The sequence below is a fragment of the Scyliorhinus torazame genome, chromosome 5 (assembly GCF_047496885.1).
Source record: "Scyliorhinus torazame isolate Kashiwa2021f chromosome 5, sScyTor2.1, whole genome shotgun sequence".
In the NCBI taxonomy this organism is placed as follows: Eukaryota; Metazoa; Chordata; class Chondrichthyes; order Carcharhiniformes; family Scyliorhinidae; genus Scyliorhinus; species Scyliorhinus torazame.
Genome location: NC_092711.1, coordinates 212,766,911 through 212,779,935, shown reverse-complemented (window position 1 = coordinate 212,779,935; position 13,025 = coordinate 212,766,911). Strand labels below are relative to the sequence as shown.

Here is a 13,025-nt window from a genome sequence, read left to right as displayed (position 1 = left end):
GTCTGGGCCAAGGCATTGAGTGCCGCTGCAATCTGCAGCTGGCTCATGGCTGCCTGTGAGAGAGCAGCCATGTCCTGGGCCACGGACGCTGCCTGCATGAAATGTCCCACACCTTGCATACTGCTCCCCAAGTCTGACACCGTCGCATCCATTACCTCCACGCAGACGGCACCCATGCGGTTTCGGCCTGGGTGGCACACGTGATCGGCACCACTCCCTGTTCCTGCACGCGGGTGGACTCCTCCACCTGCGTCTGCAGGTGCCGCAAGCCGGCTGTCACCCCTTCCTTCAATCGTCCCTGGGTCCGTGACTGCATCGGGTCTATGGGTGGGTGTGGCAACTCCAGGAACCCGGGACCCATCTGGGCGGCAGCTGGTAGCTGGGGCTGGTCTGCCCTCCGACCGTCCGGCCCCTTGGCTCCTACCTCCACCTGCTGTACCAGTGAGTGTCCCAGAAGCCTCATCGCTAAAGTGACCAACCGAGGTGAGTGTCTCTGCGATGGTGGTAGATGTAGCAGATAGCAGTGGCGTCATGTCAAGGTCCTCATCGGACCCGAAGTCCGGGGTCCCCTGGGATGGTGTTTCCTGTCCGTCCGTCCCCTGTCTTTGGGTGTCCTGGATGGGTGTGTCTTTTGTGTAGGTGTCCTGGGTCAACTGGGACGGGGGCCTGTTGGTGTGGATGCCCTCCCCGTCACTGGGTCTGGCCCTACGGCGTCACCGCACTGGCACAAGATGGGGGCGGCGTACGCCTGATGGTCTGGGTCTATCCCTGGCTCGTGGCCACCCCGGCACTGGGTGGGTGCGCCGTATGCCTGACGGCCCAGGTCGGTCCCTGTCTTGTGGGTGCCCCAGCACTGGGTGGGGTCGTAGTATGCCTGACACCCCGGGTCGATCCCTGTCTTGTGGGCGCCCTGACACGTCCTGGGGGCTGTCAGCATCTACAGGGATAGGTGGATCGACGTTTGATCCTACAATACACAATACAGCATGCATGGTTAGACATGCATAAGGGGGAGGGGGGGTGAAGGAGGGATGGGGGGCGAGGGGAAGGGGAACGGTGGGGAGGAGGGGAGGCAGTGGGGGGTCACACTTGGTGCTGTGCCCCTGTCCTCTGCTTCTGCAAACTCTCTTCATGAACGGTGAGGGGGCGCAATTCAGGTGACCCTCTCCGGTCCTCTCACTCTCATGGTTGTTATGGGTGCGCCTCTCCTGTGGGGAGGCGGGTGGAGAGAGGGGTGACAGAGATAAAGGGCAACAGTGTTAGGCGGACATATACTTGCAGACCAGCGGTTGTGTGTATTTGGCATAGGTTCACAGCCCAATCTGCCAATGCAGCCTGCATGGGTGGGTGCAGCCATGTCTATTTCAGCTAGGACTGTGCCACCCATATTGTGGGCAGGGGGGAATTGGGGGGGGGGGTACTCACCCTGGTTGCCCTGACTAGGTCATCGACCTTCTTGGGGCACTGGCTGCCTGTCCTGGCTGTTACGGCCACGGGGCTGACGGCCTCTGCCACCCTCCCTCCACAGGCGCCGGCTGATGTTTGGTGCGACCCTGTGGCCATGACCGGGGTACAGGGCCTCCCTAATCTGCTCCACTGCGTCCAGGAGTGCCTCGATGTCCCGCTCCTGGAACCTCGGCGCTGCGCAGCGGGCGGTCATTTTGCCGTCTCTCCGGCATCCGGTGGCATCTTGTGTGAAGCGACGCCGCGCGCCGTCAATAACGGTGTTAGTCCCTTATGGGGCGGAGGATTCCGCAACTTCTGGCCGGACCGACGCCAGAGTGGTTCATGCCGTTTATGACGCCGGCGTTGGGCCATCGTGCCGATTTCGGAGAATCCCACCTCTCGATTCCAGGCACCTGTCTCCAAATCATCCTGCGCCACTCCGAGGTCCAGGCACGCATCCCATCAAGCCTCAAAAGGTTGCTTACTTCGGTGCTCCCCCTCAACGGCCATGGCTTGCACTAATTCATGCCCTGTGACTCCCGGCTGAGAGGGCTGGAGCATCACGGGGGGAAGATTCGGTTTTCCAGTCTGTCATATGAGAGTACCTTTAAGAAATGGGTGTTTAAGAAATGTACCTTTAAGAAATGGGTGTTTATCAGTGATGTCAGAGTGTGGGTGGAGCTGGGCTGTCTGTCAGCTTTTTACTTTTGTTTTAGGCTGTTTGCTGCAGGGTGTGTTTTAGTTTCGTTTTCAGAGCTGGATAGCTGCAGTCACAGCCAGGTGTAGGAGTCTCTCTCTCTGTATTCTAAAGACTGTAAATAATCCTTTGGTGATTTAAACTTAATAACTGCTCTCAGTAGTGACTTTAACCTGATGTGCTTCTGTTTAAAGGTTTTTTTAAAGTCTTCTGGATGTTTAAAGGACAGCTTAAGGATTACTTAGTGTTGTATTCTTTGGGGGTTGTGTTGCTGATTGTGTTTCTCTTAACTTGGCTCTGAAGATGGCAGCCAATATGGTCGCCTTCCTTAATTCTAATTATGTTTTGCTCTAGAGTCGCCAGGTATCTCTCGATACTGCCACAAGGTTCAAAACCGAATACTGATCAAAGACTTGATACACCAGTTAGTAAGTTCAAACTCAATGCTCATTTATTTACACACAGTCAAATATACTCATGCATAAAACTCTACAAACTAAACTATCACTACTGCTAAAGCCTGTACATAGCTTCAGGCGCCCACTCAGTCAGCAGAACAATGGCCGTTGTTCGGTTCTGAAGCTGCTGGGGTCGAACTGGTATGGAATAACAGCTAAGAGCGCCTGTCTCGTAGCGTGCATTGACCTTGGACTTACTTGTTCTGATGTTGCTGTTGGGCAGGTCTCTCCTTGGTGAGAGCCGGAGCCAAGAGAGCGATTCTCTCTCTTGGGGGATCCTTCTTATACCCATAAGGGGTGGCGCGCACTTTTGGGTGGACCTTGAACTTGGCCCCAGTTAATTGGGCTGTTTCCCAATCGTTCCTATCGATTTCCTCCAATAGAGGGGGTGGGTGCCCTGATGGCTGGGCGTGTCCTAGGTGGCCGTTGGCCTGCTTTGTTCTGGTCTCCTCTGGCACCGGGTTTCTGCCTTGGTATCGTTTACTGAAATGTTACTTTTTTGTCCCCGGGGATGGCTCATTAGTATGGTAATGGTTTTGCAGTTTCGGTCTTGTCTGGGAGCTGCGGCCCCAATCAACAGACAAACCCTGCACCTGCTTGCTTTCTCAGTATTGTCCATTTTCCCTGCAATCTTTGCAAAGTGTCCCTTTTGTAATCTGGAAGTGGCCATCCCAGATGGCTACACTCCCTCCTTGTGATCCTCAACGCGAAGCATGATGGGTCACATTACTGCGGCGTCTTCATTCTCTGACCAAGCGGGGCACCCATAAGCACTTCACGGGCTCTACACTGCCCTATCCTATGAAACGCAATTTTTACCTAAAATCATTTTACTTGCATACATCAGTATAAAACTCTACGGGGCGCTATGACATTCAGGCATGCATTACAAAATAAAAAAACTGGAACCTCTAACTATCCTCAATAACTATCCTCACTCAAACAATCAACAATAATTCTACAACATTTTAAATGTACAAATAGCAGCAACACAAGTTTCTCTGGCTTGGCAGTCAGGCACAGAGGTTTACATTTCTTTATTGAACAAAACACACAAAGAGAAGCGGATGCACTTTAATTCATGTCAAGGGGTTCGGGGCTTTGGTGAAGTCCGAAAATAGGGGACCTAAATGTGGACACCGGGGTGCGGGAGTGGTAGGTTCTCCTTCGCCATTTTCTGATTCTAAGTGTCTGGACAACACTGCAAAGTATTGCCAGTACTAAGAGGGCTTCTACTATGTACGATAGTGAATACCAGGTGATAAACGTATCACACCAGGTCGGGGTATCATTAACTGTCTTAGGGCTAACTATCTCGGGGTTCTGTGTATGGTAGGGGTGGGAATCATTCACGGCCTGTGTGGTAGGGGTCAGGGGGGTAGCGTCCGTGCACAATTGATGGGATCCCACTAAGATCCAGGTGAACATGAAGGTTGTCTTCATCTTTTCCGTCTTCCTGTCTTCTTTTTCTTCCTCTGGGGTTCCTGAGGTTCTGGAGTTCTAGGACACAAGCATAATATCTGTAATTATCTTGCTTAAGATCTCGTATGTCTGTCTGTCTGTCCTTTGTTGCCAATTTCCCATTATGATTGGTCACCATCTGTGACTCCCTCATTTTTTTTTTTAAACCAAATATTTGGGACAAGACATTCGAGAAAATACTGACATAGTGCGAGCTGTCTCGCAGCCTGTGCGATCTACCATCCTAGTGTTTGAGGATGTAAATAGCATACGGAAGCAACCTACGGGTCACCAAAAACAAACAAAAGAATTTCGAACGTAACGAGCCAAATTGGGGTGCGTATGGGCCGCGGCGGGTAAGAAATGGGTGGAATCCCTGGGTAGGACGGTGATCAGTGCCGTTTGTGCTCAACCCAAGCGTAGCTGACCAGAGGGGGTCCTCAGGCAGGGCGGGGACCAGTGCCGTTTCTCCACTGCCTGAGCGACCGGCAAGAACGGGTAACAATGTGGTCGTCGTGGGGGGCTGCCTCTCGTGATCGAATCAGGAGAGTAGCTATGAGTGGTGTCTGTCAACAAACTAGTTCCTCTAACGATTGTCTGTCGACAAACTTGTTCCTCTGAACGGTTGTCTGTCGACAAACTAGTTCCTCTGAACGGTTGTCTGGGGACAAACTTGTTCCATTAACAGTCATTGGACGTCAAAGGGGTGGTGGCGTGGGGACATGAAAAACTTTCAAATTTACAAACGACAAACATGTACATTAAACAAACAAACATACAACAAACATGGTTCAGGTTCCATCAGAAAGGACACCATATCTCTCCATCGGTTCCATTTTTCAATCATCTGGACACCTCATTGCTCAGTAGCGAACAGGGTCGCAAAGGGATTTGGTTTGTGGGAGTCAGATTCTATGTCATCATCTTCTCCCGGCTGCCATAATCTTGACTGGAGTAGTTTGGCTAAAGCAGCTTGGGGTGAATTGGGGTCCATCTCATCATTCCGGATGAGCCTGAACGAATTGTCGCGGTGCCAGAATCGTGTGTCAAGGTTGGAGCTGCGAGGTTGTAATCCGTAATCGTCGGGCGGTGGGTCTGGGTCAGGGGCTTTGATGTACGTGATCTCGAAGGGGTCACTGGAATCATGGTCGGATTCGCTGGGAGTGGGGCCTGGTGCAGGGGTGTAATCATAACGTGGTGTGCTGTGGCTGTCACTATCACTGTCGCTGCTTGATGAAGGAAGGGAGAGGCGGAGTCGTGCCTCTGGGGGTGGAGTTGAAGATGTGTCTGAGGACATGCTGGACTGGCTGGGGGAGGGTAGGAATACGTCATCTGTGGGCAGGGCATGCTCGTCTGCTGCTGCGAGCAAGATGTGGTGTGAATGGTTGTTCTGCAAGCCATAAGCCTTAACCTGGTTTATGTGAAACCACGCAGACTTGCCATTGGGATATGTGATTTTGTATACCGAGGGGCTTACTTTGTCCGAAATGGAATACGGTCCAGAAAATTTGGGGGAAAGGAATGAACTGGGGTTGTAGAGGGAAAGCATCACTTGCTGCCCTACTACAAACTCGGTGGTGTGTACCTTTTTGTCGAAACAAGCCTTGCTTTGTTTCTTCCTGGTCCCAAGTCTCACAGCTGCTGCGAGTTGGGCTGCCTTTATGTTCTCAAGGAACTGTTGTTGTACAGCATTTTCATGCGTGAGGGCGGTGACTGCAGGGCTGGCCAAATCCAGTCCTAATAAATACTCTGTCCCTTTCATGGGGCGTCCGGTCATGAGAGTGTGGGGGGGGTGTATCCTGTGGACGTGGATACCGTGTTTCTTAAGAACATTAAAGCAAATGGGAGAACAGAATCCCAGGTGCTGTTGTTCTATTGTACCATTTTCCTGAGAGTGGCTTTTAAAGTCCTATTCATCCTCTCTACAATGCCGCTTGACTGGGGTTGGTAGGCTATGTGAAACTTTTGCCTGATTCCGAAAATTGTGAGGACGTTTTTCATTACTCGTCCTGTAAAATGGGAGCCTTGATTGGACTCTATACTGCGTGGGAGGCCCCATCTTAAAGATGTGCTGTGCTAGTATTTTAGCTGTTGACTTGACTGTATTTGTTCTTGATGGAAAAGCTTCCACCCATTTTGTGAAGGTGTCGATGACCACCAGCACGTACGTATAACCATTTCTGCAGGGGGGGCGGGGGGTAGGGGTCCTATGTAGTCTATCTGCAAATTCGTCCAGGGGCCATTAACGGGGCGGGTGTGACTAAGCTGAGCCTTTCTTGCATATCTGTCCGGATTGTTCTGGGCACAGATCAAGCAATTTTCAATGTAATGGGTTAGATTGGCTTTTAAATCAGGCAACCAGCAGAGTGGTCTGAGGTGGGCTAGGGTGGGTTCAATGCCTTGGTGTCCATGATTGTCATGGAACTGACAAATAATCTGGTTCCTGTCCTGGCTGGGAACTGCATAAATGCCTTCTTTTAAAATCACAACGTCGTGTGTGGTGATTGCGTTTTTAAACTTGTCGTACGGGGCTGGGAAGGTTCCTTTTAAAACTTCCCTGAGTTTTTCATCTTCCTTCTGGGTCTTTGCTAGATCCTGAATGTTGGTCTGTGAGACCTGAACCACGTGTACTGGGGTGCTCTCGGGGGTTCCAAAAGTAACCATGCCTGGAACCTGCCTTTGCTAGGGCATCTGCTTTAACGTTACCAAGGGGGAAAGAACAGTGATGAATGCGAACCTCAATTAAGCCATATTTCCTATTTTTGTCTGTCTCTAGGATATGTCGGAGTAATGGGGCTGAGGGTAGGGGCTTACTGTCTGCGGAAACGAATCCTCTAGTTTCCCACCAGGATAGGAATTCCGTTAAGCTATTACAGACATATAAGCTGTCCGAATAGATGTCTGCTGAGGTCGGAGGGAAACGGGTCAGGGTGGTCTACAATGTAAGCTATGGCTGCCAGTTCTGCTGCCTGCGAGCCTAGATGTCCTGGCAACTTAGTGAAATCTCATCTAGGGCGGGTCCCTGCGCATCCTCTACGTAAATGCCGCAACCGGTAATTCTCGTTCTGTTCAAAACTGTGGAGGAGCCACCCACATAGATTTTCAGGGGTGCGCACGTGTCTGTGGGCTGGGGTTTCTGGGGTGTATTACCTGCTTTCCTGGGAGCTGACTTAGGTATAAATGGGCCTGTGTTGTGTTTTGTGGTGATGATCTCACACTCATGTGGGGTACCTGCATATTGCAAATTATCGGCTAGGAAAGTGTGGGTCGTGGTTCTTTTAACTATAATGTTCCGTCCCTGTAAAAGAAGGGTCCAACGGGCTGCGCGGATTTGGCTGAGTGTGCCATCTTTAAGTCAACCGTCTAATAAACGCTGTGTTGGGGTGTGTTCAGTGAGAATGGTGATGGGGTTGAGTCCTGTAATGTAGGCGAAGTACTGTACTGCCCAAAAAACTGCGAGCCGGTGCCTTTCGCAGGCAGAAAATCCTTGCTTGACAGGATCTAACACGCGTGAAGCGTATGCCACGGGGCGTAATTGGTTATGGCGTTCCTGGAGGAGTACGGCCGAAAGGGTTCGGTCGGTGCTTGCAACTTCAATTGCGTACGGGGAAAGTGGATCTGGGACCTGTAATGCGGGGGCTGTGCTGAGGGCTCTTTTTAAAGCATCCACGCCATCTGTGTGCTGTGGAGCCATTCCCAAGGTGCCCTTTTCTTGAGAAGGTCGGATAGGGGCGCTGCTTTTGTGGCGAAACCATCGATATGATTTCGGCAGTAACCAACCAGTCCTAAAAATGACCGGAGGGCTGAGACATTATGGTGAAGGGCAATTTGATGATCGAGTCAATTCTCTTTTGCTCGATCTCGCGTTTACCATGTGTGATTACTGTACCCAAGTAAATTACTTTTTCCTGCAAAATCTGGGCCTTCTTGGGGTTGATTTTACATCCAATTGCTTTTAGGAGTGCTAGGAATTTGGCAAGAAGCGAAATGTGCTCTCCCTTTGTGTTTGTCTGTAGTAGCAAGCCATCTACATGCTGGACCAGACAATAGGGGCGGGAATATTTTGCTAGTCCATTTGCCAGCTGTCGGTGGAAAATGGAGGGGGAGTTGTGGAAGCCTTGTGGAAGGCACGTCCACGTATATTGTTGTCCCTGGAATGTAAAGGCGAATTTGTACTGGCACGCTTTATCCAATGGGATGGACCAAAGGCTGTTGCTAATGTCCATAACCGAAATTTGTTTTGACTGGAGTCCCTGTTTGAGCATGGTCTCGGGACTCGTGGCTACGGTGGGAGCTGCTACTGGGGTTACTTTGTTCAGTTCCTGGTAATCAATGGTCAGTCGCCATGATCCATCGGGTTTCCTGTCGGGCCAAATTGGTGCGTTGTTTGTGGAGGCTACTGATCTGAGTACGCCTTGATCAAGCAAACTCTCTATTACTTTGGAGATTTCTCCCTCTGCCTCTTGGGGAAAACCTTACTGCTTTTGGGATCTGGGGTCGGGACCTGTAATATTTACCAAGCCGGCTATTTTGCCAGTCGTGCTTGTGCTGTGCAAATGCTGCTTTGTGTTGATGCAGGACTTCCCTAACCTGTCTGTCCTGACTAATGGCTCGAGGGTCGAACCAGAAGTCTCCTACTGAGCTAATCCTGTTTTCATAGTCTCCAACTGTGAGCGTGGCGGGGGCTCGTGCTGCCTTTGCCATTCTCCATACACATTTATTAACTGGATCATAAAATCGATTCCTAGGATGTGTTCTGGGGTAGATCGACCAAAACTACGGGGTGTTTAGTTGTAACATATCGCTACAGGGGCTGTGATGTGTCCTTATTGCAAATGACCTGTAAAGCCGCTGAGTGTGATGGTGTCTTTTGTGGTCCACGTGTCTCGCTGAAACATCGTGGAGGAATTGAATGTGGTGCGAGACCCTCCTGTGTTCCAAAGAAATTCTACGGGGTGTCCCCGGACTTTGCCTGCTACGACCGGTCTCCTGGACTTGTCCCAAAGGGTGTCGCAGGCCCAAGTTGGGGAGCCCGAACACCGTCAGTCGGTGCCGTTCATGTCTATGTTCTCTGAACGGGCGCTAACGATATGGATTGGCTTTGCCCTATTCTTATTTAGGGTGCCTGTCTGTTGGTTTCTCTGCTGCTTTAGGGGCGCATTGTACTCTCGTGCAAAGTGTCCTAACTGTCCACAATTGTTACATTCCTGGGTTTTGGCTGTGGTGGGCTGTTCCCGCCCTCATTTACCCATGCGGGGTTCTGGTGCGCTTTAACTGGATTCATGTTTACCGGCTCTTCCTCGGGTTTTGCAAATGTGGTTCTGCCTTGGACTGATTGCTCCCAAGCGCGGGACAATCTCTTCAAAACCATTTCTCATTGTGGGCCTCGTTTGAGGGGTGGTAATTTGCGCAAGCTCTCTGTCCTGCGTCTGTCGCAAGAGACTAGGATTCAAGTCCATTTGGCCATGTTATCTGGGGGCAAATGGGTGCGGGCTAATTCTCCGAAAACTGCTGTGAAATGTATACACAAGCGTCCAGCAAACGGTGTAGAGTGCTCTGTTTTCTTTTCCCTACACTTGTTTCGGCCTTTTATGGGGTCGCCTCTGTTATAGCCGATCGCATCTGGGATCGCTGTGTGCATCTCTTGGAGTGTGCCTCCTCCTACATTCTGTGGGTCGGGAAGGGCTGCCACGACTGAAAGGTCAAGGCTTAAAACTGTGAGCTTCACTTGCTCCTTTTCGTCCAGGCCATACATGGATGCCTGCTGTTTAACTCTAGCGAAAAATTGGTGGGGGTCTGATGTGGGAAGGAACGGTGTAATTTTTCCACACGCGTCCCGTAATTGGGTCACGGTTAATGGGGTTGTATACAGGAAATCTGTGTTTCCTTCTGCTGCGACCCTGTGGTGTGTAGTTACAGGGTTCATGGGGGTGTGTTCTGCCTGTTCAGTCGGGGGTTGGGGTGCTTTTCTCTTTTGGGGTTTTTCTTGCGTACATGTCCCATATACGTATCTGTGGGCAGTCTCATTTAACTCCTGCCAATCGGGGCCGTTTTCCTGGTCTGATTGGGGTCCAAACGTACTTTGAAACCCATTCTGGACAGAAAGCAGAGATTGCAATTCTGCAATTTGCTCCCGGCACTTTGCGTGATCTACTGAGCTCTGCCTTTATTCCGTCGTGGAAGTGTGGAGCGCTTGTATGGCTGCTTTCAAATCATTGCACTGTTTCTGCAATTTCTCTACCTGTTGCTCGGTTTCTTGTCTTACCAAGACCGCACGTTGCGTGTCCTGGTAGGCCTTATCATATTGGGTCTGAAAACTACTCAAATGGATGAGGCAAGACTGGTGTGCCCGCTTGACATCATCCACCTCTCTGTCCCTCGCTGCTAACTGAACTATGGCAGCCAATATGGTCGCCTTCCTTAATTCTAATTTTGCTCTAGAGTCACCAGGTATCTCTCGATACCGCCACAAGATTCAAAACCGAATACTGATCAGGAACTCGATACACCAGTTAGCAAGTTCAAACTCAATGCTCATTTATTTACACACACAGTCAAATATACTCATGCTTAAAACCCACAAACTAAATTATCACTACTGCTAAAGCCTGTACTTAGCTTCAGGCGGCCACTCAGTCAGAGGAACAATGGCCGTTGTTCGGTTCTGAGGCTGCTGGGGTCGAACTGGTATGGAATAACAGCTAAGAGCGTCTGTCTCGTAGCGTGCGTTGACCTTGGACTTACTTGTTCTGATGTTGCTGTTGGGCAGGTCTCTCCTTGGTGAGAGCCGGAGCCAAGAGAGCAATTCTCTCTCTTGGGGGATCCTTCTTATACCCATAAGGGGCTGCGCGCACTTTTGGGTGGACCTTGAACTTGGCCCCAGTTAATTGGGCCGTTTCCCAATCGTTCCTATCGATTTCCTCCAATAGAGGGGGTGGGTGCCCTGATGGCTGAGCGTGTCCTAGGTGGCCGTTGGCCTCCTTTGTTCTGGTCTCCTCTGGCCCTGGGGTGTCTGCCTTGGTATCGTTTACCTAAATGTTACTCTTTTGTCCCCGGGGATGGCTCATTAGTATGGTTATGGTTTTGCAGTTTTGGTCTTGTCTGGGAGCTGCAGCCCCAATCAACAGACAAACCCTGCACCTGCTTGCTTTCTCAGTATTGTCCATTTTCCCTGCAATCTTTGCAAAGTGTCCATTTTGTAATCGTGAAGTGGCCATCCCAGATGGCTACAGTTGTATTTGAATTAATGGTTGCTCAGATGTTCACTGTTTGTTTTAAAAAGGTTAACTTGAGTTAATAGAATAAACATTGTTTCGCTTTAAAAAATAATTTTCCATTTCTGCTGTACCACACCTGTAGAGTGGGCCGTGTGCTCCCCATACCACAATCTATTAAAAGTTGTGGGTCAGGTGAACTCCATGTTACACTGTGGGGTTCTCTAAACCCTGGCACATAACAAGTCCATTAATCATATTGAAATGCATGCAAATCGAAGTTTTGCATGGTGCCGCCAGCTTAGGGCATGAAGCTCGCAGCCACCAGGGGACTGGACCATCGGTAAGCGATTGGCGCACCGCCATCGATCATGATGTTTTTGGCCTGTGGTCCATTCTTCGTTAAATTACAAAACTTGCCACCTTCAGGCAATGGAGAATCTGTTCTTTGAGGTCCCTTTTACTAATCTCTTTACTTGCACTTGAAACATTGCAGGAACGTTATCTGAATAACAACTATACATATACTCTTGTACATCTCTGGTTCCAATATTGAGTACGAGCTCTCGCTGTTTCCGTTCTACTCTCAGAATATCCTGCGGTCAGTGATATGCTTTCTCCTGTCACTATGGAGGCAATATGCCATTTGGGAATCAGTTAGTGAAATGCCTGTCTATGCCCCAAACTATCAAATTCCCTGTGACTACTGCATTTTCACTTTTTCTTTTCACTCATTAAATGGAACAGTCATTCAATTAACATTCCCAAGAGGAAGCTGCGAGTAAAGCTTTGCATATTATAAGTGTAGCTAACTTCAGCAATTTACTTACTCCCAGTATTGCTCACTTGGACCCTGTTGTGGAACACTGATTATTGATCCAGCTGGACAAGTTACATTGTTTGCATTTAGCCATGTTGTATTCACGACTTCAAAGTGTCCACCAGCCATACTGAGATTGCAGAGTGGATCTAGAAAAAGTGGAATTTAAAACACAGAAAGACTTGAATTTGTATACCAGCTGGTATCCCAGAATGCTCTCCAATTAAGTACGTTTGGAGTGTGGTCACTGTTGTAGCTGTCATGATATTCAAACACACACATCATGATGGACACACCAACAGACAAATCAGAACACACAACACCACAACCAATCACACACAAAGACAGGAACCATATAAAAGCACAAACACGACACCTGGTGGGTCTGGGGACAAGGACACGGACACGGACACGACCTGTTTTAACATCACAAACAGGGAATCCCCACGTGCAGAGTATCAAGACAAAACTGTACATAGAAAGTTTAAATAAAATAGCGTTGTACCATATACAACTGTGTTGGCTCATCTGTGTGTCAGAACGCCCAACACTACAGTAGCGACCACAGCAATCTTGCACATCAAGATTCCAGACACAAGTTCCAGCAATATGATAATCAGTTTTATTTGTGATGGTGTTTAGAGGTGGCACGTGGCGCAGTGGTCAGCACTGGGACAGCGGCGTTGAGGACCCGGGTTTGAATCCCATCCTTGGGTCACTGTCCATGTGGAGTTTGCACATTCTCCCCATGTCTGCGTGGGTTTCACCCCCACAACCCAAAGATGTGCAGGTTAGGTGACTGGCCACACATAATTGCCCCTTAATTCGAAAAAAAAACATAATTGGGTACTCTAAATTTGTTTAAAAAGTGATGTTGTTTAGGGAAAATACTGGACAAAGTAGCAGGAAATATTTCCTGTTTTTCTTTG

General features: G+C 49.6%; 1 protein-coding gene across 1 annotated transcript in view; it reads right to left on the bottom strand.

Moving 5' to 3' along the window:
- LOC140420930 (sodium- and chloride-dependent neutral and basic amino acid transporter B(0+)-like) overlaps positions 1-13,025 on the bottom strand; it is a 242,665-nt gene that overhangs the window by 140,095 nt on the left and 89,545 nt on the right. The window contains exon 5 of the mRNA XM_072505092.1: positions 12,107-12,245. Coding sequence (XP_072361193.1) covers positions 12,107-12,245 — 139 coding nt within the window. The remainder of the gene's footprint in view (positions 1-12,106; positions 12,246-13,025) is intronic.